Genomic DNA, 27,191 nt, shown 5'->3' with positions numbered 1-27,191 from the left:
TTTGTTTCCCAATTAAAATTTCAGCCCATTTAGTGTCGAACTTCGCAGTTTGGATCATTAGGATTGATTTTTAAATGTTCATCTGTTTTCTTTAATTTTATTACTCATTACAACCATTTATAATATATGAATTTGTATACACCAGTTTGTATTATAATTTATTTATCATCAAATACAATGTACTTTGTCTCAAAGAAAGCAATAAACTAATAAACAAATTATACTATGAGTTGATGACTGATATTTGAAATTCTTGTTCACAAATACTTGTTCTGTTTGTCTTGCTAGTGAGTTCATTATAGTAAATGTGAAGAATAATAAAATGAAAAATACTTTCTCCTGAACCCGGAAAAATTACAAAAATGTAACATAAAAATTTTAAAATTGTACTCTATAATACACGAACTAAATGTAAAATAAAGGTAAATAAAAATAAATAGGCATATAAATATATAAAATGTGTGCACGTAAATAACTCTAAAAACCACTTTCAAACTTTTTCACTGTATTCCATATTTACGTGCATTTTTCGTACATCACCGTTTTATGAAAACATGAGATTTTCACGTTTTGTGAGACTGCGTTTAGTATTTCTCACAAAATACGATTAAAAAGGTTAAAAATACAAAGCAAAATAATGTTTACAACACTTTTATGTGGTATTAAGTGACCAGATTAGTGGATCCTCTTTACTGGAGCTATATTTATTTAGGGAAAACTTGTGCTAAGGATAACTTGAGCTCGTTACAGCTTATGAGGAAAACGCATCTAATGAAACAACCAGGATAAATCTGCCAAAATGAACCCGTTCTTGGAAGAGCTTATTATTATCTAAATGTTCAATGAGAAAATTAATTACTTAAATGCTGAGCGATTGAAACAGTATTTGATATACCGATAGTTATAGGCATTCTCGCTTGTGATATTTAGCTTTGTATTAGTTACACAGGAGATAAATCATTCATACGGATTAGGTGTGCTGAAGTCCGGGTGATTGATTCCGTTACTTCCGAAGCCTGACGCTAGGCTGCGCTGTGGCGCACTGATTGTTACCATTCAAATATTTACTACCAGACTCCACAGAGATCAGTGCGAGCGCTCACTTCTCCTTGTCTCAACTTATAGCACTGGATGAGTTATCTGTTGTGTAACTAATACAATCAAAGCGTGTAATTATAATACTAAGCATTCCTTTTCTAAATAGTTGTAAAATATTACAGTTTTTAAGTATGAAACTCTTGTACAACAATAGGTTAAATGAAACTTATTTTATGACAGAACCTTGATTTTTAATATTAAAAGTCAAATATTATAATTTGCTGCTAAACCTTTAATAGAAAACGTTATTTTACCAAAAATATATAAATTTTGAGCTGAATGCCAATAATTTCAGTTGGACTGTTTAATAATTCTTAAAATGATATACAAAAGACTTTTAATGAAGAATGGTTAGAAACACTAAATGCAATGTCTAATCACAAAGTTCAGCAAATTAAATTCTTATACTATAAAAATCGAATTCAGACGGACTCAGATGACTGTAATAATATGAAATGACTTCAAAATATCTTCATAATGAACATTCATTTCGTACAAACAGTTTAGAATTACAGAGCAATTTCAGCGATTGTAGTCCAAAGATTAACTCTTCTAATGAAAACCGGCACCTAATTTTTGTTTAGTATGTCAATAATTAATTATCTCTGAGTGAAGCTCAATTTTAGGTATTTTATCGAAAATCTTCATTTAAAATATATAAGAGGTCTTTGTCTACATCTTTGAGTAGTATTCCATTTTTTAGGGTTTAAGTGCCCGGTTATGTTTTCACCTGTGAAAGAGGGTAGATTTCAAAGGTAGACAAATAAAGATGGCAACTGCCATGCATACCATTATGCTATCAAATAATAATTGGTTATAAATGTTATCACTCAAGACTTTGGGTTTTGTGTGTAAAAGTTAATAATTGACGTCCCAAAATTTAATTTTAGATATTACAATCTGCTCCAAATGTAATTTTAATTTAATTAGATTAACTTATAACAAGTTAATAGTTTACATTAACAAGATAAAAGTTTTAATTTGAGTCATACGCGTGTGAAAGTTAGTACGCCTCCATGGGAATATAACACTGGAGTTTACTAGGGTTTACTAACCTAGAGATAACATTACAAAACACATCAACTTGATGATAAAACTTGCTCCCTGTAAGACAGCAGTTATTTACAGCGAGATAAGGCTGAGCTGTGGCCTCGAGTCCGGGACTAAACTGTGCCAGTCTTTACTGTTCTCTCTCCTCTGTATCCGAGCTTATTCTCTTTTTCTGTAATCTCTGAAATATGTGGGAACGTCTTTCTGGGAATATAACACCGGAGTTTACTAGGGTTTACTAACCTAGAGATAACATTACAAAACACATCAACTTGATGATTAAACTTACTCCCTGTAAGACAGCAGTTATTTACAGCGAGATAAGACTGAGCTGTGGCCTCGAGTCCGGACTAAACTGTGCCAGTCTTTACTGTTCTCTCTCCTCTGTATCCGAGCTTATGCTCTTTCTCTGTAATCTCTGAAATATGTGGGAACAATATAACACCGGAGTTTACTAGGGTTTACTAACCTAGAGATAACATTACAAAACACATCAACTTGATGATTAAACTTACTCCCTGTAAGACAGCAGTTATTTACAGCGAGATAAGACTGAGCTGTGGCCTCGAGTCCGGGACTAAACTGTGCCAGTCTTTACTGTTCTCTCTCCTCTGTATCCGAGCTTATGCTCTTTCTCTGTAATCTCTGAAATATGTGGGAACGTCTTTTTGGGAATATAACACTGGAGTTTACTAGGGTTTACTAACCTAGAGAAAACATTACAAAACACATCAACTTGATGATAAAACTTGCTCCCTGTAAGACAGCAGTTATTTACAGCGAGATAAGGCTGAGCTGTGGCCTCGAGTCCGGGAGTAAACTGTGCCAGTCTTTACTGTTCTCTCTCCTCTGTATCCGAGCTTATTCTCTTTTTCTGTAATCTCTGAAATATGTGGGAACGTCTTTTTGGGAATATAACACTGGAGTTTACTAGGGTTTACTAACCTAGAGATAACATTACAAAACACATCAACTTGATGATAAAACTTGCTCCCTGTAAGACAGCAGTTATTTACAGCGAGATAAGGCTGAGCTGTGGCCTCGAGTCCGGGAGTAAACTGTGCCAGTCTTTACTGTTCTCTCTCCTCTGTATCCGAGCTTATTCTCTTTTTCTGTAATCTCTGAAATATGTGGGAACGTCTTCCTTGCTTTTGATAGTATAAAGAATGTCCCTTCCGCCACAGTAAGAACATGCTTATTTCATATTCGGCTGTCTTCGTGTTTTTCTAGAGAAATTTCCTTAAAATCCCCTTTGCAATTATCTTCAACTCTGAGTTTCCGAAAATGTTTGTACTTTCAAGAATGATGGCACTCAAACTTCAATAATACCACGTTCAAAAGCTTTTCTTATTCATCAAAGAAAACGTACATTTGACTTCAAGAGTAGTACGCAAAACTCTGAGCAATTATGTGGATTATATGTAAAATACTCAAAAACATTTTCTTTATTTCGTGAATTTTGGTGTTTCTTATTTTTTTCGTTATTTATTTACTATTGATATTTTTATGAATTACTTTAATTAGAGTTGTATGAAGAATAAACATTTTACAAATAAATTAAGTTTTATATTACAAAGGTTATAATTTTAACATATAAATATATGAATTGACGATGAATATTATCGCTAGAATAAATTTGGAAATCAATAACTTCACTAAATTTCAAAAGTCAAAACGTATCGTTCAAATGCAGTTATCTGTATAGGGTTTCACATAGAAATTTTATTTAAAAAACTCATTATTATTAATAGATAATTAAATTACAACAATTAATTAGTCATCCATTGAGCAATAAAATATAAACTTATGAAGAGAAATATTTATGGATTTGAGTTGGACCCAGTTCTTTTATAATCCAGTTTTAAACTATAACTCCGTGTTGGAGGCGGAGCCTCAGATGCGCGGCGGGAGGCCAACTACGAGTAGCATCTCTCTCAAAAGATTTCCAACAATCAACATTGTTGCATAGCAATAGTTCAGTAACTGAAATCTAAAAATTGTCTGGATTGACTCAAAATTATCAGTGCCGGTACTCCTTTCCCGAAATGGCGAGAAGAAAGTGGAAGTGCGGCGGCCGCTTGAGGAAGTATCTCTGTGCGAGGAAGCGTAAAGCCACGACTCGCAGGTGCTGCCGAGGTGGGATTCGCTCTAAAGTCACGATCTGCAACCGGAACTGGAGGCGAATCTCCGTGAAGCCCTTCGTGAACTTCCTGCGCCAGTACCGCAAGGGCAAGTACGGCTGGCCCATTACCAAGTTGGTCAGGAGAGCCCGGGAGCAATGGTGCAAAATGTCGAAGAGTGAGAAAAGGAAATACATCATGGAGGCTTGCCGCGCCAAGAAGAGGGGATACCGCACCTGAAGGTTGGCCATTATCCCTAACTTTATCCTGATTCGTTGTTCACAATAAGAAATGTTTTGGTCGCTTTAAATAAATATTTGTTGTGTATTTATGTTGCCTTAATATTAGACCCAACACATACTAACATTTCAGAAGAACTTTTATTAATTATCACAGATTTAATTCGCAATTCATATGGAACATAATAATATAAGCTCAGTGAAAAACAATGTTTACAATGAACAATTTTAAGCAATTCTTAGATCTTTGCATGTATAAAATTTGAAACATCGTAATCGCATTAATTAATCCGACAAGAAATCGAAAATAATCATTTTATTGGAGTTTGAAAAATTTTATTGTTTCACATAACTACTGTGAGAATCTTTTTCAAGTAGATTTAAATGCTAAGTGACAATAAACAAAGAATACTAAAAAAATATAAACTGAATTTACTATTCGGTCCTAAATGTTTTAGAGTAAATCCCATCACGATTTCGAACTCGACTAAAACGAAGGATGATGAAATGACACAAAAAATCATTAACCCTGCATATCTACATCTGCAATCTGATCTCTTCCTCAGATGTACAGCTAACCTAACACATAACTGCAAGCTAGGTTTAAAAAAGGTGATTCTCTGTAGTATGGAAAGGTCATGACTTCAGGGAATGACAGGTTTCTAATGATTTTAACTTCTTAATTAATAGTTTTTAAATTTCATTTAATTTAAGAAAATTATACATTCTTAAAGTAAAATCTCTAATGGAATTATTTGAAACATTTGAACGTAAGAGTCACCCTTTCATATTATACGTACTGTCAAATTTGTGTAGCCTATTGACATCATCAGCAATTTTTGTGAATCTGATTTCAATGTATCTCCAATTACTATTTTTAATGCCTTCAGTTCATCGTGGATTTATACAGACAAAAATTTTTCTATTTTTAGTGTTGTCGTCAAAGGTGTCTCTAATGACTAACTAAAATTTGTTTAATAGTTCTAGGCGTAACCTAATATAATATCGAAAGTGGTGTTAAGATGCCTGTAACTCAGAATCCGTATAGCTTAATGTCAATGAATATTTTTTCTTTTTTTAATTGATTCTGTATTTTGATAAATATAGTATTGGCCAATTAATAAACAAACCGAGATTTTTAGCCACTACCACTTTGTTGTTTGTTTCCAAAATTGTATTGTGGTTACACAAAACCATCATAAATATTTACGTGCATATAACAGAGGGAAACCTCTTTAAATTACCTAGTGTATCTATTTTAACCCCAATAGCCCTATTTAGTTTGCGCAGAACCTTCCTAAATATTTACGCTTATATAACAGGGGAAAATACCTTTGAACTGGCTAGTGTATCAACTATGTAACCCATAATAAATCAATGTATTCACATGGACTCAGGATTATGAAATTTCCTTGAAAATGAGATCTTAAAGTTAAAGATCAAAAAGCTATCGCTCTAAGTGTTAAATTTTGTTAATCACTTAATAACACAGTTCTATTGCACATCTTTATAATGAAAGAAACCAAGGTTACTCTTTATAATCACTGCCATCGGTTAAATAAAGTGACAACTATTCAATGACTGGTATAGGTTACATTTTAATATAAATATATGATAATAAAATAAAGTCTAAAAAATCAGAGAATAATTAGAAAACCAATTATTTTTGTTAGCTAATATACGGCAAATATAAACACAAAATACGATTTCATGTAAATTAACGCTGTAAAATCTACAATAGCAGTAACCAGGACCAACTGTTTTGTCAATGTCAGTGTAATCTCCGCTGATGAGGGAGAGAAGGTTCGGAGAGCCAGGGCAATATTGAATATCCTCTATCTCTCTCTGTAGGGGTCTATACATGTATGTAAAATGCTACTTAACTTCTATTAAATATTGGTTCACTAATATTCTTTACTATTAATTTAAATTTTAGATTAATGTTACTTTCTTAATTACAACCTTTAAACATAACATAACATTTAATATATACATTTTTGAAATGAATATTATTTTGGCGGGCTATTGATGTAGGTTTTAAATGGGAAAAACTTTCGTTAAACGCCACGGAACGCCACTCTTGTGCGCTCTGTATCCGCTAGGGGCGGGACTATCGCGCCCATTTTGATGTCAGGGAGGGCGTTTCTCCGTTCAGTGGCAATCCAAGCGTGCTATTAAGAGGTTAATGTCGGTCCTTGTTGAAGTGGCTACTTCTTTCGGAGCGCTATGGATGTATGTTTTACACGTTCGTTTCGATTCACGTATGTCCACACGCTTTCTTAGTAGAACGACAGCTTTAACGAATCGTAAACAAACCGTTACATAAACGTTTTATCTGAACTAACAAAAGTTAATAAAAAATCTGTTGACGTAAAAGAAAACACAATAACATACAGCATTATATATTTTGAGGAAAATAATTAAACACTTCTATAAACTAGTAGTGTTTTACAATGAGTTGTTTTCTAACTGTTCGATTAGTGTACTCATAATATTCTTGACGTTGTCCGAATATCGCATCGTCTGAATCCATACCTGCTTCTGCAGACTTTCTTTGGGTATGGAAGTTTTCAGGTTATGTTACTTAAACCCCAATTTCAATGCTGTCAACGTTTACAAAATCAATTCATACTCTGCTATTAGTAGCTATGTTGACTTTAACACACTATCAAGTTTCAAAAGTTCATTGCAAAGAGGCTAAAATATATCGTAAAATACTGGTTTGAATAAATCTACGAACTACTAATTTATTTAGTAAGGAACCCAAGGTTAAACTAATTAACTTCTACATCATTTAATAGAAGTATTTAAGGCTCATACAGCCTTATTTAAAAGGATGTTAAATTGAATTTCAGCACGGTTAATACAGCTGAGATTGGTTCAAATATTTGGTGGTTGTTATTGGTCATGTCCTATTCCAGTTCACAATTAATTTCGTCCTGACGGGATTTTAAAAAGGATTAAAATAGATTTATTAGACCTTTCTAGCTATTAAAGCTGTAGTGTAATTTAATCTCTTAATCAATTACATTGATCCTTACCTTACATTCAATTAAAAAATAAATTACGTAAAAACAAATTTTAATATAAATTTTTCCGAAGAAACGTCAAACCATTAATTGGCCTTTTAAAAGATGAATTAAATTTAAAATTGTCAAGCGGTAAAAACATAAGTACAGTGAGATATGAAACAACCTTAGATGCTGTGTTTACAAGATATTTAGCAAACTTTTATTCCAGAATTTTTATTTCTTATTTCAGTTGACATACACCCACCCATAATTTCATTTTTAGCATTTAAGGAAAATGTAAATCAATAAATTATTTCGGAAATACAAATTTGTAGTGAAAATGATACTTACAAAATTATAGAAACTAATGTAAACAATAATAATGAAAATGTATAAATATTTATTTCTTTAATATTTAGAAGTTAATGATCATTGTAATATATGAAATGTAAAAGATTTGCAATAATATGTATAGAATTATTATAAAGTTTTATGTTGAAGAATTTAGTTTCTCATATTACTTTAAAATATAAAAAATAATCTTTTAATAATTATAATCCGTATTTTTTTCAAGATATAATATATTCACAGCCTGTTATATGAAGTATTCACTTCTGTCGGTCAGTCCCACTATTCCCTTTCATTTTTTATACTATTCTGTACAAACACTTATAAAACTTATTTGAGTCACATAACGATATGTTAATATACAAATAAAAATAACCAACGGTGTTTTATTCACTAGCCAAGTAATATTACACACACAGTATTATCAATATTTTCATATCAAGTGATAGGTCCTGGGGGCAGAGGATTTGTTTATTCGGCAGTTCGCGATTTATAGACGATTTCTGCACGCGTTCTTCAGCAACTTCACCACAGTGGATTGATTTCTACAGGTTCTTAAATGTGCTATATTGTATCTTCTATCCATAATTCAGGTTATTCGAGAACAGCACACAGATTTCTCATTCAAATGAAGTAATAATTTTTTGAACTCTTGAGGACTCAGCTATTGGTGGTTTGTTTTCTCGCTGAGAATCGTCTTGTGTGGGAATAGCATACGAGGCTAAATACCAGGAGGGAAATATATGGAACAACTGCAAGAGACAGTGCTGATAGCAAAATGGGGTACCGGTATCATGGATCGTTCGTTAAATCTAGAAATCCCGGGATCTAAAAACTGCAATCCCGGTGTTTTGGTATATAAGTCACAAAATTTTAATAAAAATAAGTCAGTATTGAGAACCTGTGTAACAAAGAAGTATAATTGTCATACAAACTAGTGTACATTGGTTGCACCATTTAGATAACATGGCAGTAATACAACAATAATGCTTTACCTCTTTTAAAGGAAGAATTTACAATATATACTTTAATTATGGAAATACAATTTAATAGTTAATTATTAATGTTAAATAGTTAATATTTATTTCTGCTATGCACGCTGATCATTTAGAAAATCCACCCTAGGAAGAGATCAGATCGCAGATCTCGAGACGTAGTATTGCAGTTTTTCTGTATCGCTGAAAGATGGGTAATCCTGTTCCCTTCACAATCCGTCCATCATAAAAGAATTCGACTGAAGCACCATCTGGTGGAGAATCCGTTTCACTTAGTGGATTTCTTCACTGAAAATCGCTGGAATAACTAGTTGGTACAGTTGAGTACACTGCGATGTTTCTAACACGATCTCTAACCACGGTGGAGGGACCGAGATTTCTGCACATAACGTAGCAGAACGTACCCTCATAATGTACGGTTGGTTCCATTTGAATAGTGCACATGATGATACAATGAGACTACCACTTCACCTATTTATTATTAGGTGTCTCTGATGTCAAAACAATGTAAAGGTTCGCTTTAAGCTTCTTCGTCGTCGACTTACTTTGGATCTCTTCAGACTAAAATGACTCCAGATTCCAGGAGTCATGTCTGAGAAAGCGTCAGATACCAGACGCTGCAATGATAATTGGGCAAAGTTGAACTGAAACCAATTTCAACATTCAAAACATGTTTCATCCCATAATTTTGTCTTTCTCATGTATATTACAATTTTATTTTCATGCAGACTCGAAAATACAATTTGTATGGATGTAAACCAAATTAAACCAACACCAACTGTATTATTTGTGTTGCGATGTATACGAACACTGTTTACATGGAAATAGCGTGATTTCCTGTAGGGAAACTGCAACTATTGGTCATATTGACAGAGTAATTGAGCACGGTGTTCCAACACCAAATAATACTATGAATATTTTATCTTGTCAATATGTTCATCTATTTCTTTTAATTGATTGCTATGAAGCAAACTAGTTAGTTAGCATCTAAATTACTGGAATGATTAATTTTCTGGGTGACTAACTGGCAGACTCAAAATACAAAGTCTTATGAATGGGTCCAAATACAGCAATTCTTTTATAACCATTAACACATTTTTTTAGTGTATTTAAACACTCTTTTACAGTTCTGATTGTCTTACATTCTTAAAAATAAAGCATGGAACTTGCAAAATTTGAAATCACTTCGCTGCCCCGTTTAATTTTGAGCTATGCCATAAAATTACAAAATTATAATATCTCAAATAATGAAAAAACATTTATGGAAGTGTAATAACTTTCTATCATCCCGTATATAATAGAATTGTTCCCTTGCATGTCTCAACTCTTTTTTACATACATCACAGTATAAGTTAATTTCAAGTAATCGTAGTACGGACTTCTTAGAAATAAATCATATTTTATGCATAGTTTGTCGTGTAACTTATGGAATTCTTAAATGACAAAGTTTAACTTTTGAAATATTATAAAAAAGACCAAATAAAGGGAAATATGGATTGAAATATTAATTTTCACTTAAACCCCTAAGTTACTAATGTGTAAGCTAGTGAACAGTCTCTACCTCCTATGCAATATGATGATTTTTGATGATGACTCACTCATTATTAGAGTTATGTAGTTGTTACAGTAAATTCTTGTGGGCGTTTTCATATGTTTGAGAGAGTCCATGTAGACACAATTGTTGAAAGCATGTTTGAACCACTTAAACTAATAAACGTTTAAATAAAATGACAAGCTATTTACTTTAAACCCACACAGAGCTAAAGTCTTGATACTAGGGTTAGAGTTTTGCTCACTCAGGACAAAAAGATGCGGAAAACCCTCATTACACTTAGTTCCATAAGGGCCTTTGCACTGCTTCTGGACTAACAGGATAGTCAGGATGAGTGAGGTTGAGGATAGGGACCTCTTCTTGTTAAAATCCCATGAGGAGGGACTACAGTCATGTCGCCTAGGAAGAAGGTGAAGTCAGTCAGCTCTATTCCAGCCCCTTTCAGTTAAAGTGGGTAGGGAAGACTGCGGGAACAATACTCCCTCATATTTAGGATTGATAAAACCTATAATAAAAGGGAGACCTACCAACAGCTATTATTTTACCCCAGTATCTCAATATTTTCGGTTAGTGATGTGCCGTTTCTTGTCTTTCATGTATGTGACACCTAATTTTTTTATGTATCCAAAAATGGTCTACTGGCAGGTGTGAATCCTCCTGGGATGAAGTTAGTTTATTTGCCAATAAGATCTTAAATATCATTCCATTTTCCCAGAAACAGGGAAGATTTCCTCCCTGGTTTGGATCATTGACAAAGCTCTCATTAACTAATTGCACTTCCTGTTCCCCATGCACTGGAAAGCTAATATATAACCTCGGTACATTATTTATGAGGTTGTAACCTTCGTAACCCATACAGACCTTCAAATTATATGTTTATCGATAATTATTATTCTAGAGAACTTATCGCATTCTAGTCAGAACTTTTCTATTAGAGACTGAGCTTCTGGACTTGCGCTATGAGATAATTTTAAGTATAAAGAAAATAGTTCTTCCATCATTGACCACTTAAATTTTACGAAATACCTCACCATATGAAATATATATTCCCAAAGATACACTTGTAAATGCAACAGAAAGTTGTAAGTTTGAGCATGAGCACTCAAGGTACGTTATATCTCACAAATCAATGCATTTTTCCTGTGACAAATTTTTTGTTTGAAGCTGATGCTACAGTGAAACAGAAGCCTAGGGGATACGTATTTCTTATAATGGTTATACTCATTGTGTTGGGGCTCAGGGGCCTTTGCATGTAGCCTACGGTTTCTTTTGATTCTATACTTTAATATGATAAATATTCTTATAAATATTTTATCAGTGAGACTAATTGACCAATTAACAATGAGACTACTTAACTTATTTGTTTAAACGCTAATAGCATACCCTAGTAGTTAGTTAATGTATTGATAAAGTTGGAAAAATTATGTGAATTATTGGAAAGTGAAAGTCAAAATTGAGATAAATGTGTTTAATAAGCACCAAAAAATCACTGCAAACGGAAATCAGGCTCTACCTTTCCTCCCAGCATTCGGTAGAAGACCTGAACCTGGAGGTGTGGAGGTGCGGAGATCCAGGACTCCCCGGAGGGGTTGAGGTAGCTGTCCAGGGAGCGGCCTTCCATCCCCTGGAAGCCCATCTTCTGGGCGGCCCTGACCAGACACTGGTTGGTACACTCCAGGCAGAGTACGGGGTACCCCAGCTTGGAGGCGAGGCGGCGGTGCTGCACCAGCAGGAAGCGAGCTAGGCCGTACCGCCGCATCTGGGGTGCCGTGGAGATGTACGAGATGTCCCAGAGGGCCGGGACGTGCAGTCGGTTTAACATGTCACTCTCGGAGGTGATGCTTGCCCAGAGGTGCACCAACCGCCTGGACCGGTCGTCCTTCATGTCTCTATCTGTAACATGTTCATTTCCCAAACAACTTTATACAAACTAAACAGATATATAGTATAAGCTCAAACTAGCAAAACTTTGTTGAGGCAAGATACTGATTATTGAACAGAATAAAGAAGTGGGCATTTTGTGGTTGAACTGGGAAAATAAGCAATTATTTGCAATACTGTTCTTTTTACTCCTAAAACATTTGTCGTTTATTTTAAATCAGTGGCATACCCACAATTCCTTTAAAATATAACCTACAATAAATTTTTAAACATTTAAAATTCTGTTTTTATTTTCATAAAGGTGCTTAACATCTGATGGGCCTGGTGGCCATATTGATTTAAACCCCAAAAGAACTCTTATTTTGAATCGTTTAAGTACGGGATATGTCTGATTTTTAAGATATTATTAATATGCAACGAAAGCTTTTACACTTGTTATGATATTTTATTGCTTGCTCAGAATTAAAATCTGTAAAAGCTCAACTGTTGTATTTTGTTGCTTAAATATTCAAAAGTATAGTATTGAAAAGTAAAGGTAAAAAAACATTACATGGACGTACAATTATTTGTGGTTTAAAATTATTCTTACGGAGTAATACTTAAGATCGCTTGAGTAAAGCCAAGTTTTAAAGAGTTACAATTTTTTCCGTCTCTCTTAATGTGAGCATAAAATATTCCGAATAATGCAAACAGTTTTCTAAGTCTGAAGTATTCGTTAACGCATATCCCCAAACCACCTGTCATGATAAAAAGTGTTTCAAAAATTTTTAGAAACAGGGGGTACACATCAAATTTGAAAGAAGAGTATTTAAAATCCCGTTAAAATAACACATGTGGATCAATCCACAATCCGAGTTTAAACTTTAATTTGATGGGGGGTTTGCAATGGTTCATCTCCCTTCAAGAAATCGTTTACAACTGACCTGCGTACAGCCTCATCTGGGCCGCAGTGGTGTAGGTGACAGGGCCTCCACTAGCCGCCGCCATCACAGTCGTGCCTTCCCGGTCCGTCAGCAGTACGCTGTGTAGTGACTTCAGGCTCGTGTCGAGGAACTGTTTTAGCTCAGCGAGGTCTTCTATGCCCGCCGCCCGTACCACTGGGTCATCTCGCAGATACGTCTGACTGTAGAAATCTACCAGGCGAGCTTTATCTGCACTATCACCCTCTGTCACTATCAGCTTCAGGTTCTTCGGTGCGGTCTGTTACAAACATATGGATACAGATACGTCTGACTACAGAAATCTACCAGGCGAGCTTTATCTGCACTATCACCCTCTGTCACTATCAGCTTCAGGTTCTTCGGTGCGCTCTGTTACAAACATATAGATACAGATACGTCTGACTGTAGAAATCTACCAGAAGAGCTTTATCTGCACTATCACCCTCTGTCACTATCAGCTTCAGGTTCTTCGGTGCGGTCTGTTACAAACATATGGATACAGATACGTCTGACTACAGAAATCTACCAGGCGAGCTTTATCTGCACTATCACCCTCTGTCACTATCAGCTTCAGGTTCTTCGGTGCGCTCTGTTACAAACATATGGATACAGATACGTCTGACTACAGAAATCTACCAGGCGAGCTTTATCTGCACTATCACCCTCTGTCACTATCAGCTTCAGGTTCTTCGGTGCGCTCTGTTACAAACATATGGATACAGATACGTCTGACTACAGAAATCTACCAGGCGAGCTTTATCTGCACTATCACCCTCTGTCACTATCAGCTTCAGGTTCTTCGGTGCGGTCTGTTACAAACATATGGATACAGATACGTCAAATACAGATACGTGCAATGGATGTCGTTGGAAATTCGGACATTTCACTCTTCAGAAAATTGTAGGCTCGAATTAAAAAACATAAAAACTCAGCAAGGCTTGCAGAAGCACAAACACCATACATAGACTTTACAAGTACAGAAATGCAGACAGAAGCACATTCCAAAGCAGTTAAATGGAGATTAACCAGCAAATCTTTATTTTGGTAAATCCTGTGTAATGACGACCCGGTTAAAGGCATGGTAAACAAAAGACAGAATGGCGAAGGTTGGGAGGGGAGGAGATTCGACGAGCGCCTTCGGCTCTACTTTTCATTTCAATCTTTTGTTCTTGATTTTAAATTCGTCGTGTGTTTCGCCAATTTTATTGGATGAGATTCTTTAGAGTCTTGGTTAAAAATAGTTTTTGACAAGTGAGTTGAGGTCACTTCCTAACTAGTTGTAACACAATACAATCAGGTTACAATACAAACGAATTCACTGATATGATGTGGTAACATTTTACATTTTTGGTTAAATTATTATTGATTGTTGATTTTAAGTGATATTGAACTAATACAGAACTAACGAATTAATGTTTAGTTTAAAATTATTACTGTTGGGTGATTCGAAGGAATTTAAGAATTAGTTTTTTAAGTTGTTGTTGATGGATCATTGAAAGGATAATACATTTTCTAGAATTTAACATCGATTTTATTATGAAATTCGAACTTTTCGTTTCGAGGATTGAAATATACCATATTCCTCAGCTGTATAAACCCCCTGATACACGAAGATAATAATTCTTCGAACAATTATTGTGCACAAAAATTCAAACATACTAATCTAAATTTTACAACAGAATAGCTGTATGTAAAATACATAAAACATGTAACTAAATAGCACAACAGCATATAAAATCCAGACTCTGAGAATGAACTAAAGTTATGTCACTGCACATAAACAAGACTTTTTGAATCATCTAATTTTATTTCACGGTTACATACAGAACAGCAACATATTCACTAAATTTCTTCTCCAACCATTTAACTATGTGTGTATGTGCATTACATAACTGTATTCATAAGTACTTCATTAAGTGAAAAAACAGTAAAGGATAAAAACAAATAAGCACATTTATTGAAACTTATAATATTCTATTTATATTTTGTAAATACGACAAATTAGTGTCTTTGTTCATGAACTAAACAATCCCCAAAGACGATTAATAATTCCTCTCCTGTTTACATTCATTTCTCGGCATTTTCAAAGCTACTCGAAAGCTGCAACCCTCGACTTGTATTACTACCGTAATCCTCGACATTCCACATTTCCACCACCGTTCTGTGAAACTCAAGTAATAAAGTGAACTGAATTAAAAGGAACTAATCTAGGATTCGAGATCTCGATTTGTTCTTGAGCTCGTTTTTCAGTCCAAACGACGGTATTAACCGTATCACGAGCGCTAGGGTTTACTGCATCAGCCACCAGAGATTGTGTGAGACACTACGCCGCCCTTACACATGGGCAATTTTAGATATAACGAACAAAATCATATGCGATTAGTAGTACTTGATTCCAGGTTTGACTTAACTCAATTTACTGATATGAGTGCATTGTTCGGGTTGAAGGTGCTCTCTTTAAGAACGAAACATTTTTAAATTATGATTGCTTTCCTAAAAAATCACCAGCAGCCCATTGAGGATAGCCAAAGTCATATTGATTGTTGCCGGAATGACGTTAATGGCATATTAGAAATTTTCGCCTAGTTGCCATTGGCTTATTATTACTGGCATGCTGCCAATGGCACATTCATGACTGTCAGCCTGTCATCATCGGCATGCTGATGAGTGGATGCATGATCCAAAATACACATTGATGATTATGGCCTTACGCTAAAGACTCATTGATTATTGCCGGAATGACGTCAATGGCACATTGAATATTTTAGGTAGATTCTCATTAGCTTATTGATAATTAATGGCACATTAATGTGTTGGCATGACATCAGCGACATACTGATGAGTGGATGCATGATGCAAAATACGCAGTGATGACCGTGGGTATGACGCTAAAGACTCATCGGTTATTGCCGAAATGACATCAATGGCACATTAAATATTGTCGCCAGATTACCATTAGCTTATTGATTATTGCTGGGATGATTCCAATGGCACATTAATGACTGTTGGCATGACATAAACGACATACTGATGAGTGCCAGAATGATGACTCTGCCAACGGTACACTGTCCATCACTACTTTTTGGCAACCATCCCTGTATCCTGAAAGGTGCTTGATTAAGGATGGTTTTAGGTAGAGTCGATTTATCTACTAAGCATACAGCGTTAGCATCTTCAGGCCTCTATTAATTAGCAACGAAATGGCAGCCAACCTTATAGACGTTTTTACAATGCAATGCCTTCTTTTAACTGAGAAATTGTAAAAACTCTAACCATTTCACAGATATGTTCCACACAAAGAAGGACTCATAATCACTCCCAACACTTAATCACACATAAATCAAGCAATGCCATCATGAATGCATCCTTAGGTATAGCTAAAAACTAATCTAAGAAAAGTATTAATCCAAAGTTACCCTATTATGGAGATATCCGCAATTGATAGGCTTTTGGTGGCGGAACAGTGATTCGGAAATTTCATTACATAAACAAATTATTTTTACATAAACAAACAGGTTATTTATACGGTTTAAAACTCAATAATAGTTGTACCGATTATAATGGTCTCTTATTTGTTGGATCCGTCTCCACCCGGATAGGTAACTATTAAAATGTCGTAATAGTTCACGGGAAAAAGTAGTAAAAAGAAAAAAGGTTTTTATATAACAGTATATATATTGAAGGAGGCTCCTAAATAAAATGTAATTAAATATTCTGTGTAAACATTTTTTATGCCTGCAAAACATTTTGTTTAGTTCATTTAACCACTATTTTCAATTTGTTTACATTTTTATTCTTGAAAGTACAGAACGAGATAGTAATAACACTTCTTATTTAAAACAATCAGTGTTGAGCATAGAGTAAGAAAATAACCACATAAAAAAAAAATAAAAATTGTTATAAAAGTATTGTTTTGACAGACTTTATCAAATTCAAAAGTGTAAGAGCGAACCTGCGGATAACTGCTAGTTGATAAGAAAGCAGAGCATAAAAGAAGCTCGCGGAATTAAAATGGATCTCAAACAAAAACCATGTAAACTATATTACAATATAAGATTTGAATATTTGTTAAATTCATTGTGAGTTCTCATAACCGGATAAATTGGTTTAGCATTAAAAGAGATTAACTAAACGGAAGCCTATGATAGTCATCGTACCCAATACTTTTAACTTTTATTGAAACAGTCACGCATACTCTCATGTGATTTTAGCGTGGGATAAAGATAAAGAACACCAATACAATTTAAACTTACCTTTATGTAGTGTGTTATGAGGGAGAAATGTCTTATGGGTGTCGGTGTTGGGTATAAAAGTGTGTACAATTTGTTCATCTTGAACTTGAAAATTTTGTGGCTTTAACAATGATTCTTGCAAGTGCTAAGCAACTTCATTATTTTGCACAAGTTAAAATCTCATAAAGAAGTGTTTCATTCACTTCTATGCAGAATGTAGCTATTCAGAAAACTTTCCGATTTGGAATTACGATGTTGATCTGAGTGTCTCATATTTCTGTGTTTGTAAGGTAGATATAATATTTGGCTAGAGTATAAATCTTTTTATTTAGGAAATTTGATACCTTTTTCACACAATTAACTTAAAAAATATATAAATTTCACAACCAGTTAGGATATAATATGTATTATATTAAGATATATTCAATTTTTAACAGCTGGATACTATAAAGTCTATATTGTCAATTTTAGTTTGTATTAGAGACAACGCAGATTCAAATACCGCATGTATCGAACAAATTTTGTTTACATCGTACTTGGGCTTTTAATTCTTAGCACATACCTATAATTTTTGGAAAATGTAAAATCTTAGAAATTTGTGTTAAGAAGAAGGTCCTACATTTTCCTAAAACATATTCTCAGAGAATCAATCACATATATATATATATATATATATATATATATATATATATATATATATATGAATAAATTTTCAGGATAATTCCAGGACTAGATACTAAAAAGCGCCAGTTTTTACAGACAAAAAAGCCACTTTTGTGTAAAAAATCGAAGGACAGATCGACCGATTCAGCGTTGGTGGGTTATTATCATATTCAAATATAAACATCATGTAGGTGTAATTATCCAAGGATAACCATCGGGAGCGATGTATTCTAACGATTCACATGTACTTTGAATAAATATATAAAATACGTATGCAAAGGAGGTGACATCCAATGAGTTGATATTCATGCGGCGAATGATGGTGGGTTGTACGACTCGACGTTGGGCAAATATCGAGTGCTTGAATAGCCCCACTGTAATACTGAGATCAGTCCTCAGAAATCCGAGTGAATTTTGTTGAAAAATATGGTCGACCAGAGCTGCTGGGGCTGCGCAAGATCGCTTCCATACTCCAAACATGTAGAAGTTGGTTCATCAAGGTAGGTGAAAGCGGCTTCCGGTTGGAATCAATCTTGAAATTTTAAAACAAAATTATGGTTACAATTCTGAAAGCATAAATGGTTTTATCATTACATAGGGAGTTGATGCAAAATGTACGGCTTCCTCTAATTAAGTCCAAAAAACTGATTGAAGAATAGGATATGCTATTTTTAATATATGTGGTCTATATCAAAGATGACTGAAAGGAATGCTATTCTTATATTTATAAAACGTTTAATTCCCTTAAGAAATATGTTATTAAAAAAAATCTTATTCTTAAATTATATTTTATTAAGAAGAAAATTAAAAATTTAAGAGTCGTGTTGCTGTACTTCGTGTTGATCTTTAGCAGTGTTTATTTTGGTTTGCTAACAAAATGTTCTAAATTTCTTGCTCGAAATGTCTTCAATCTTACGTGAATGGATAAAAAGGTCTTTTTGTATTTAGGAAAGTTATCACAATGGCCATGTATTTAAAATGTTTTTTTTTATCCAACCAAAAAGCGATTGCGGCACCTTAAAAGAGGTGATTATTTGTGGTTCTACTTCCTTTCCATTACCTCTCACTGTTTATATCTGTGTTGCGGGAAATTGCAGTATACAATTTTTCAAACTAGCTTCTTACTTCTACAAAATATTTCAACACCATGTAAACTTTCAAATATAAAAATATGAAGAAAAAACATTATAGTATACAATACATTAGCACTGTTTATATATACGTGTAAACGTTTATCCGCAGATGACTTAAACAACCAGAACCTAAGACATTCATCCTTTTTAATCGGAGATAGGCGAAAAGCACGAACCAGCTGTTGTTTTATATTACGTTTAGTCGAATATAAAGTGAATCATTACAGTATTGGAGTACCCATTACAACGGCCATATTCCAGGACGCAAGATATATGTGTATCTGCTCATGGCATATACAGTATAGTCGTATGTCCCTGGTAGAACTAAAAACCGTTTTATATGTGGACCGGTATATTTGTAGTCTGATCTAATCGTTGCTTTAGTGCACTTTACTGGAGACATCAGAAAGATAATCAAATATACCATTATCTTCATAACGTAAACAATTATCTTAATTTTTATATCCAAGCTTTTGTGTACTATATTAAAGATAGCTGATTTGTTTTTAATTCTGAAGACGATTCTGTATAAATAAACTATCAACTGTGGAAATTCACAAAAATTAATAATGAATATAAAATATTTGTTGTAAACTAATCTGTGAAGGTACGGGTTTTCAAATGTTTGTTTCGTTATTTTTGGCTGGACTCAGATAATTATTTGATGGTGTGCAAAAATAATAAGTCCGAATTGGGAATCGAACGCGGGTCCCTGCGATGATAAACCGAAACGCTAACCACTAACCTACCACGAACGGCTGCGAAAGTTTAATACGTGTATTATAGTGCAAGAGCCGAAAGCCAATTAGCATTTTATAAGCACAAATCAAAAAGTTTTTTATTAAGTCGATAGATATTTATCGATAAGATAGAAATCGATCGTCAGCCGCGATATTTTTACTGGAGACCGTAATTGAAGAGTATCAAAAGGGTTAAAAATATGAAATGACACTTTTTCTCAGGCCATATTTTTCTTAGCTCTACACAATAGGTTATTGTATTTGGTTTTGTAAATATATAATGTAGTTACAATTTTCCAAATAAATAAAGTGGTTCATTTTTGTGGGGTCAGAATTCGCTATGATATCAAAAAGTATCATTCACTTACATTCATTACCTAGTCGTAAAGCAGTATTAAAAGAACATGTCGGTCAAACCACACGTGTTGGTGGTTTGATATTCTGTAGAAAAGTGGAATACATTAAAACAAAGCTTTGAACTGTTCCGAAACCTACTGGAGATATAGAGATGTTTTGTTACATGCAGTGACATCGGTTTTGTTTAGTGATTAAATTCTGCTTTATGATTTCCATCTGTTTCATTGTATGTGAAGTAGATAATTTTTTACAAAAAATATAAAGCTCGGAGCTGTAAATTTGACTTCTTAAAGAACACTGTGCCAATACACTCAGAGAACAACTATTATTAGAAAGTATTATTAAATTATATTTGTTGAACTAGCAGTTACCTGTGACTTCGCACGCAATTTCATAGGTTTTGTACGTGTATTAGCACTTCTGGTTCGAGTGAATTATATTTCCGACACCAAATGATGAGTTTGCATTCTTCCTACAATCAAGGAAGTATGTTAAAAAGTGTAAATTTATGATCGCTGTAATTTACTTTGATCTTAGTATTTTTACGTTCCATAGCTATTTTGCCTCTTTTCCGATCAATAATATATATAAAGAAAAAGTTAGACTACATTGTCTCATATCTGCACTCCTAGCAGTTATCCGCTCCTTTGAACGCAACTTAGTAGGCGACCACTGTTGGTTCGAGTGAATTATATTTCCGACGCCAATAATATTGACTTTGCCTTGTTATCAGGATCGAGAAAATAAATAAAAAGTTTATATTTATGGCCAATTTAATTTGCTTTGTTTTTAGTATGTTTTTTCCAGACTTGTGTTTGCCTTGTTTCCCGATCAAGAAAATATATATCACAGATCAGAGAAGCCTACTTCTGTCAAAAGTGAACTCAAATGAGTTTTAGCTCAGTCTTTAAGTTTATTGTAAAAGTTAGAAATCAAACATTGTCTTTCAGATCTAATACTTAATATTTGATCAAAATTTAAAAAAAGTGAAAAAAAGGAAAGAATGTCTTATTTTACCAGGCGAAGTTAGGGCTAAGAAGCCCTTTCTAACACTTAACCTGGGGACCAACGGCTTAAAGGTGACTTCCGAACCACCACTAATGGTCGTGCAGGCGGACTGCTTGCAAGGACAGGATCGCTCAGCGGTCACCCATCCAAGCAGCGGCCACGCTCGACGTTGCTTGATCTGGTTATCTTGCGATAACCGCCGTACTCGCTACAGTTAAAAACCGTAAATTTACAGTTAAAAGTACGTTAACAATGACACTACGCATTTGTTTGTTTATAACTGAAAAATATTGTTAATAGTTTAGGATATTTAGAGCTGGAAATGGTACATTAGTTCAAAAACACATTCCAGCAAACTTTCTTCTAGCATAGTTCTTACCTACTGCTTCAAATGGATTCTTCGGAGTTAAACTTCTTACGTTTTAGGACATTCTTTAAGGCATGTGAATACTTAACTAATCGTTGAAATATAAACAGCGTGGCAAATGCTGGTTATTTCTTTGAGAATGTACTTTCCACAATATTGGATTAGATAAAAACTTAAGGGGCTGGCTATTCGGATTAATGCAATCTGGTTCCAGTACAAACTCATTAATTAATAGTGGATTTTCTGCTTATAATTGGTACTCAGTCTAGGTCTCAACCTTTGCTGTGAAATCAGCGCTGACTTATACCTTCGCATTGGGCACCATCTTCGGAATGAAGCACTGCTCTTACACAAATCATGTTTTCTAGGGAGACTCCTGTATTAGTTTTGGAATACCAAAAAGAATACCAACTGATTAGGACATATCTGAAGCTACTCGATACATGGCAAAGTTGAACGAACAGCTATAATCTGTATCTACACGAACACACACCTAGTATTTCTTATAGTGCAGGTAAGCTGTTACGATAAACGGTCATATGACATTGGAAAACAAAAACTCGCAGGTCCGGACTTCCCCTCTTTAGTGATAATACAGTTGAGTAACGTTGGTGTTGACTCGAAACGGAACAGTGAAATGGAATGGAACACATAAAATGATTGAATATTGTTTTATTAGTTATTGATGACGAATTACAGGTAGACAGATGAAAATGTCCATTGGCAAACAATGTAGGTGACCATCAGCAGAAACCATGATGTAGTGAACTGAACGTATATTGGGATAGCCTGACATCCTGGAGTGGGCAGCTAGTTAAAAAAAATAAGTTCATAATTGTAAAGTTGCTCTTTGAAATATCGTGATACTAACAGTTGTAATGTTGAATATGTGTGTACTCGTTATTGATTATATAAACATTTGTTAACCTTATTTAAGAATAACCTTCGCTTTGAACGTTTGACCTGTACGATTCACATCAAACACACAATAACACCATTCTGTCCCAGGATTGACCAATCACGGCCTTTCTGTCGCTCAAGCGGATAATAAAATGTTTATCGGAAAGGAAACGTAATTTTATGCCTGACTGTACCTCAGTCGGTAGCGGTCAACTGCGGCTGCTGCTGTGGCGATCTATCAACAGTATCGCTCTCAACTGATTTCCTGTGGGACATTCAATGTGCTGTACTTGTTATACATTTGAATACGGCAACGACTATTCTACTATATTCTACTATCTCTTCCAGAACTAATAGACTGTTAGCAATGCTGAATTAATTCTACTTCTTTAATTAATAGATGTAACAAGGTAGGCCCTACATCTTGCACTGTTGGAACAAAGTAGAAAGAATTTTCTATAGATTCATATATTCTAAAGTGATATCTGTCTATTCATTACTGCATAGACGAAATTGCTAAGAGTGCTACTATTGCTAATCACCTCATATAATGGTTGTGTTAGATAGTTTAAAAAAACAGAAGAATAAAAATGTCTGTCTTCAAAACTTTTTAAGGAGCAAAATATAAAGATGTCTAATATCTTCCAAAAAATTTCTTCCAACATTATTGTTACTCAAATTTGATTTCCTTGGGGACCTTTGCTGTGCTGTGCTACCTGTAGTGCATTTAGAAGCACTACAGATTCCATTAAAGTAGGTCTTGACATTCCTAATTCTCAAGAAGACGTTGGTCATGGGACACATTGCATTAAGTCATGTGAAGGGGCACAACACACCCACGACAGTATGTGGCCGTATGACATATTGTGGGGTTTTTACAACGAAGATGTATATAAAAATAATACAACATCGTAACTGTTAGTGGATAAAAATAAAAATCCGTAAATTGTGTATCACACCACCCTCTCCTTAGAGTTTCCCAGTTGTCTTTTAAATCTAGAACCCGCTCATTTCTAATAAACGATTGGCTTTTGGCTGAACATTAGTGAAACCTTGTCATTCGACAGGAAAAATTTAATGCCTCTATGTCTGTCTATCTGTCCGTCCGTCCACACGATGAAATATTACGAAAGCGAACTGAGTTATAGTTATAAACTCATGTAGCTTCAGTTCTATAAAATCACCGGCGAGTCTAAGACTATATTATTACTCCATAGGCTTCGGCTGAAAGTTAGCTGATATATTTGGGTAACCATGGTGTCGAAAAAACATCGAAGAATAAATTAATTTTTAAACAGGCTAAAGTACAACCAAATTAGATTTTAATATGTGACATATAAAACTGTATGCTTATCCATACAGTAAAATGACAAAAATAGTGTAGAAAGGCAATGTTAAAGTCGGTTAAGTCAGGGCCCTTTTTGTGTTGTAGTTGTGTTGAAAATTTTAATATTAAAACTCTACTATGAAATGTGAACACATCATTTAACAAGACATCTTGAGAAAGATATTTATCTTTGGACTTTAAATTTCACATGTAACATAATTTCCACATAGACAAGAATGAGTTCTATGTAGGTGCTTGTTCAATAATGGAATATGGTTGAGCGCCATCAATGCCTATCTCTCAGTAGGCTGACACAATTTATGTTTTGCCGGGGACATTTAGAAAATTCTTTTCTGTTTAATTTCTGTAGAGTTTTCTCCTTGTTATATTTTGATTCTAACTATTTTGAGAAAAATAAGATAGTATTAAAGGCGATATATTATACTACTATATCATTAAGACTTGTAAGGTTAACCCTATTTATTGACTCCTAAATCATTTTGAAGACCACAAAATATAATATTTTTACACACAATGATACTAAATATAATGGTAAATAAAAGCTTTGTTATAAACACACTGAAACACACACGCGTGCACATAAACAAACGCGTACAAATCTATCATATTAAACAGGGTAAAAATGTTCGAGGGTGGTCGTATATAAGAAGACGATTTTTATTTATGGAATTCGCAAACAAACAAATAACAATTTCTACTAAAATTATTACTATAACAATTGCCATAATTCTGTCTTTGACCGATACACAAAAAACCGTTACATTTATTGTACTTGATTTGCTTTCTAAGTCTTAAATATCAGTACATAATATTAAAGATTAGACGTGTTTTACAGTTTATCGCCAAAAATTGTGTCTGCACCCGGCGAAGCACCTCAGGGGAAATCCCGAAGGAAGACTTTGTGAACAGAATATCAAAGACTTTGTGGCTGGTACAAACATGGAATGAATGTCAAACATTGGACTGTTATAATATTAGTTTCCAAAATGTATTCACGAGAGTGCATTCTTTAAAGTTTTTTTAATGGAGGAGTTGTGAAGCCAGAGTATTTTTTTTCGGGCATTTGGCATCGTTGTGTGATACACAAAAACAATCAGTAACACTGTCTAGTATTGACATTTCTGTCATCCGAGCTCATCCTAAAGTGTACAAATAATTTTGCACATAACCTATAAACAAACCATTCCAAATTTTAAGAATAAAACAAAGTACATATATTACATGAATCCATGTGGATTCAAAGTAATGTTTCTCTCAACTAACCTAGAACATAAATGCAATTTATGTCAATATAATCTAATCATTCCAAGTTTTGAGAATCAAAATAGAAATTTGTATGATTTTACAAAGTTTATCAGCAATGAACTATTGTAAAACATCCCATGATCCTCGTTCCCAGATTCGCCACTGTTGTGTTTCTGCCGTAACGACTGCTATTAGCTTCAGGTCGACTTTCAGAGGTTGTTTGAGGCGTGCAGGACTATTGTGATCTGAAACCTTTATTTTAGTTGATAATAATTAGCGTTTGTTTTAGTAAGTGCGAGACTTATACATAGTGAGCATGAGGTTGACACGCATCATGGTTTTTGTAATTCCTGGATTAGATGTGTCACAATGCTTTGGTATGATTTTAACTTATTTTATTTATTTATGAGAGCAGTTTTTAGATCTCTTACCGTAGGGTTAATGATTTTGTCAGCGAACAATGACAAATATCCGAAATCTTTTGATGGTGATGATGTTTTACTACCGACATGTACATATGAGCCGAGAGTGCTGGAATTATGAGACCCACAATAGTAATCCATTTACATTCACCCCAATCTTACATTTGGATTAGGAGAGCGGACTGAATGACCAGCTTTTGTAGTTCCAGCTACAAATATTAGTTTCATAAGCCTATATCGGAATACAATAATACTAATAGTGATCCCTCTCCAACTCTGCGCCTTGATACGTATATCCAGATTCCGCACCAAGTGATCTTACGAAAATACGATATAATTTGTCTATCAGTATACGATCAGGACTGAACTAGTTTTTGTGGTTATTCCAATATTTGGCTACTTTGATTATGTGCAGATCAATCAGCAAAAAGCTCAGCCTGAGTCTTAATAACATGGCGTCACGTTTTTAGGATCGTTTGTATATCTCAAATATCAGATACATCATTGTAACTTAATACTATATGAGGATTTGTGACTATTCTAAATGTTTTTTATAAAGATTTTTTAAATTATTATTTCATAGACTTCTAAATAGTTTGAATTAGATGACAAAAATTAAATACAGTTGAACTTAATTTTAAAATGTTAACATAGAAATTTTAAATAATTATATTGCTTTCATTGGCCCCTTCTTGAGCTTTGAATAAATGATAAAAATTCCACTGTTTAGGAGTATGTGCTTAATCATGGTATTTAAAAGATACTTTTTAACACATAACAATGTATTATTTTATTTGTTTTTGCTTGTAATTTTTTAACATACGTATATCAGATTATAAGGTCCTCTTAATATAAAAAATTAACAAATACCATTAAAAATTGTGTAAATATTGTTATTGGAATTGTTATACTTATTATTGTTCATATTTAAACAATAAGAAAAGGACAACAAGATCACACAATTAATTTTAGAATAAATTTATCGTATTTGCAGGTAGAAAAAGGACACAAATATATACAACAACTATAAATAAACTGAAAAATATAGTGTGAGATATTTGTCAAGGAGAAATATTTGTGCATAAGAACAATTTTTACCTTGATTTTGTACTTTTATTTGTTGAAAATGAAATGAATGGTCATTGTTGTTTTACATATTATCATTGTAATCGAGATATTTCCCCGACTTCCTTCTTAAAGAGTATGAAATGTGTATATTTTGTGCACCAAGTTATTTTAATTGCATATATACTATATAATAACTATTCCAAATATGTATAAATGTGTGTGTGTGTGTGTGTGTGTGTGTGTGTGTGTGTGTGTGTGTGTGTGTGTGTGTGTGTGTGTGTGTGTTTTATAACTATATATGGGTATTTTTTTTGTAAACATTACTTGTTATTATTCTACTATACAGACGAACATAATGTTTTGTTATAGACGATTTAACATTTCCACTAGTGATTATTTATCCAATATTGCTTAAAATGAGAATAACTGTTATTACGATGAAAGTCTTCAATAATAATAACAGCACCAGACTA

The 27,191-nt window shown here is 33.9% G+C and overlaps 2 protein-coding genes across 2 annotated transcripts; one reads left to right on the top strand and one right to left on the bottom strand.

The window, feature by feature from the left end:
* The first annotated feature begins 4,121 nt into the window (after nucleotides 1-4,121).
* LOC124353391 (protamine-like) lies at nucleotides 4,122-4,595 on the top strand. Its single transcript, XM_046803234.1, has one exon. The coding sequence runs from the start codon at nucleotides 4,194-4,196 to the stop codon at nucleotides 4,506-4,508; it is 315 nt and encodes a 104-aa protein (XP_046659190.1). The 5' UTR covers nucleotides 4,122-4,193; the 3' UTR covers nucleotides 4,509-4,595.
* A 7,271-nt stretch (nucleotides 4,596-11,866) lies between these two features.
* LOC124355963 lies at nucleotides 11,867-17,566 on the bottom strand. The gene is made up of 3 exons (XM_046807112.1): nucleotides 17,489-17,566; nucleotides 13,218-13,494; nucleotides 11,867-12,306 (listed from the first exon to the last, which is right to left on the bottom strand). Exons 1-3 carry the CDS (start codon nucleotides 17,564-17,566, stop codon nucleotides 11,900-11,902), a joined length of 762 nt encoding a protein of 253 aa, XP_046663068.1. The 3' UTR covers nucleotides 11,867-11,899.
* Between the last annotated feature and the right edge of the window lie 9,625 nt (nucleotides 17,567-27,191).

The sequence above is a fragment of the Homalodisca vitripennis genome, chromosome 2, assembly GCF_021130785.1.
Source record: "Homalodisca vitripennis isolate AUS2020 chromosome 2, UT_GWSS_2.1, whole genome shotgun sequence".
Classification (NCBI taxonomy): Eukaryota; Metazoa; Arthropoda; class Insecta; order Hemiptera; family Cicadellidae; genus Homalodisca; species Homalodisca vitripennis.
Note: the sequence above shows the minus strand (reverse complement) of the source record. Positions and strands in the feature narration are given on the sequence as shown.

Excerpts from the sequence above, each read along its gene's own strand:
- LOC124353391 (XM_046803234.1), top strand. The coding sequence starts at position 4,194 with ATGGCGAGAAGAAAGTGGAAGTGCGGCGGCCGCTTGAGGAAGTATCTC.
- LOC124355963 (XM_046807112.1), bottom strand. The coding sequence starts at position 17,566 with ATGAACAAATTGTACACACTTTTATACCCAACACCGACACCCATAAGA. Across the intron at positions 13,495-17,488 it reads TCATAACACACTACATAAAG|ACCGCACCGAAGAACCTGAA; the intron begins GTAAGTTTAAAT and ends TGTTTGTAACAG. Across the intron at positions 12,307-13,217 it reads CCAGATGAGGCTGTACGCAG|ATAGAGACATGAAGGACGAC; the intron begins GTCAGTTGTAAA and ends AACATGTTACAG.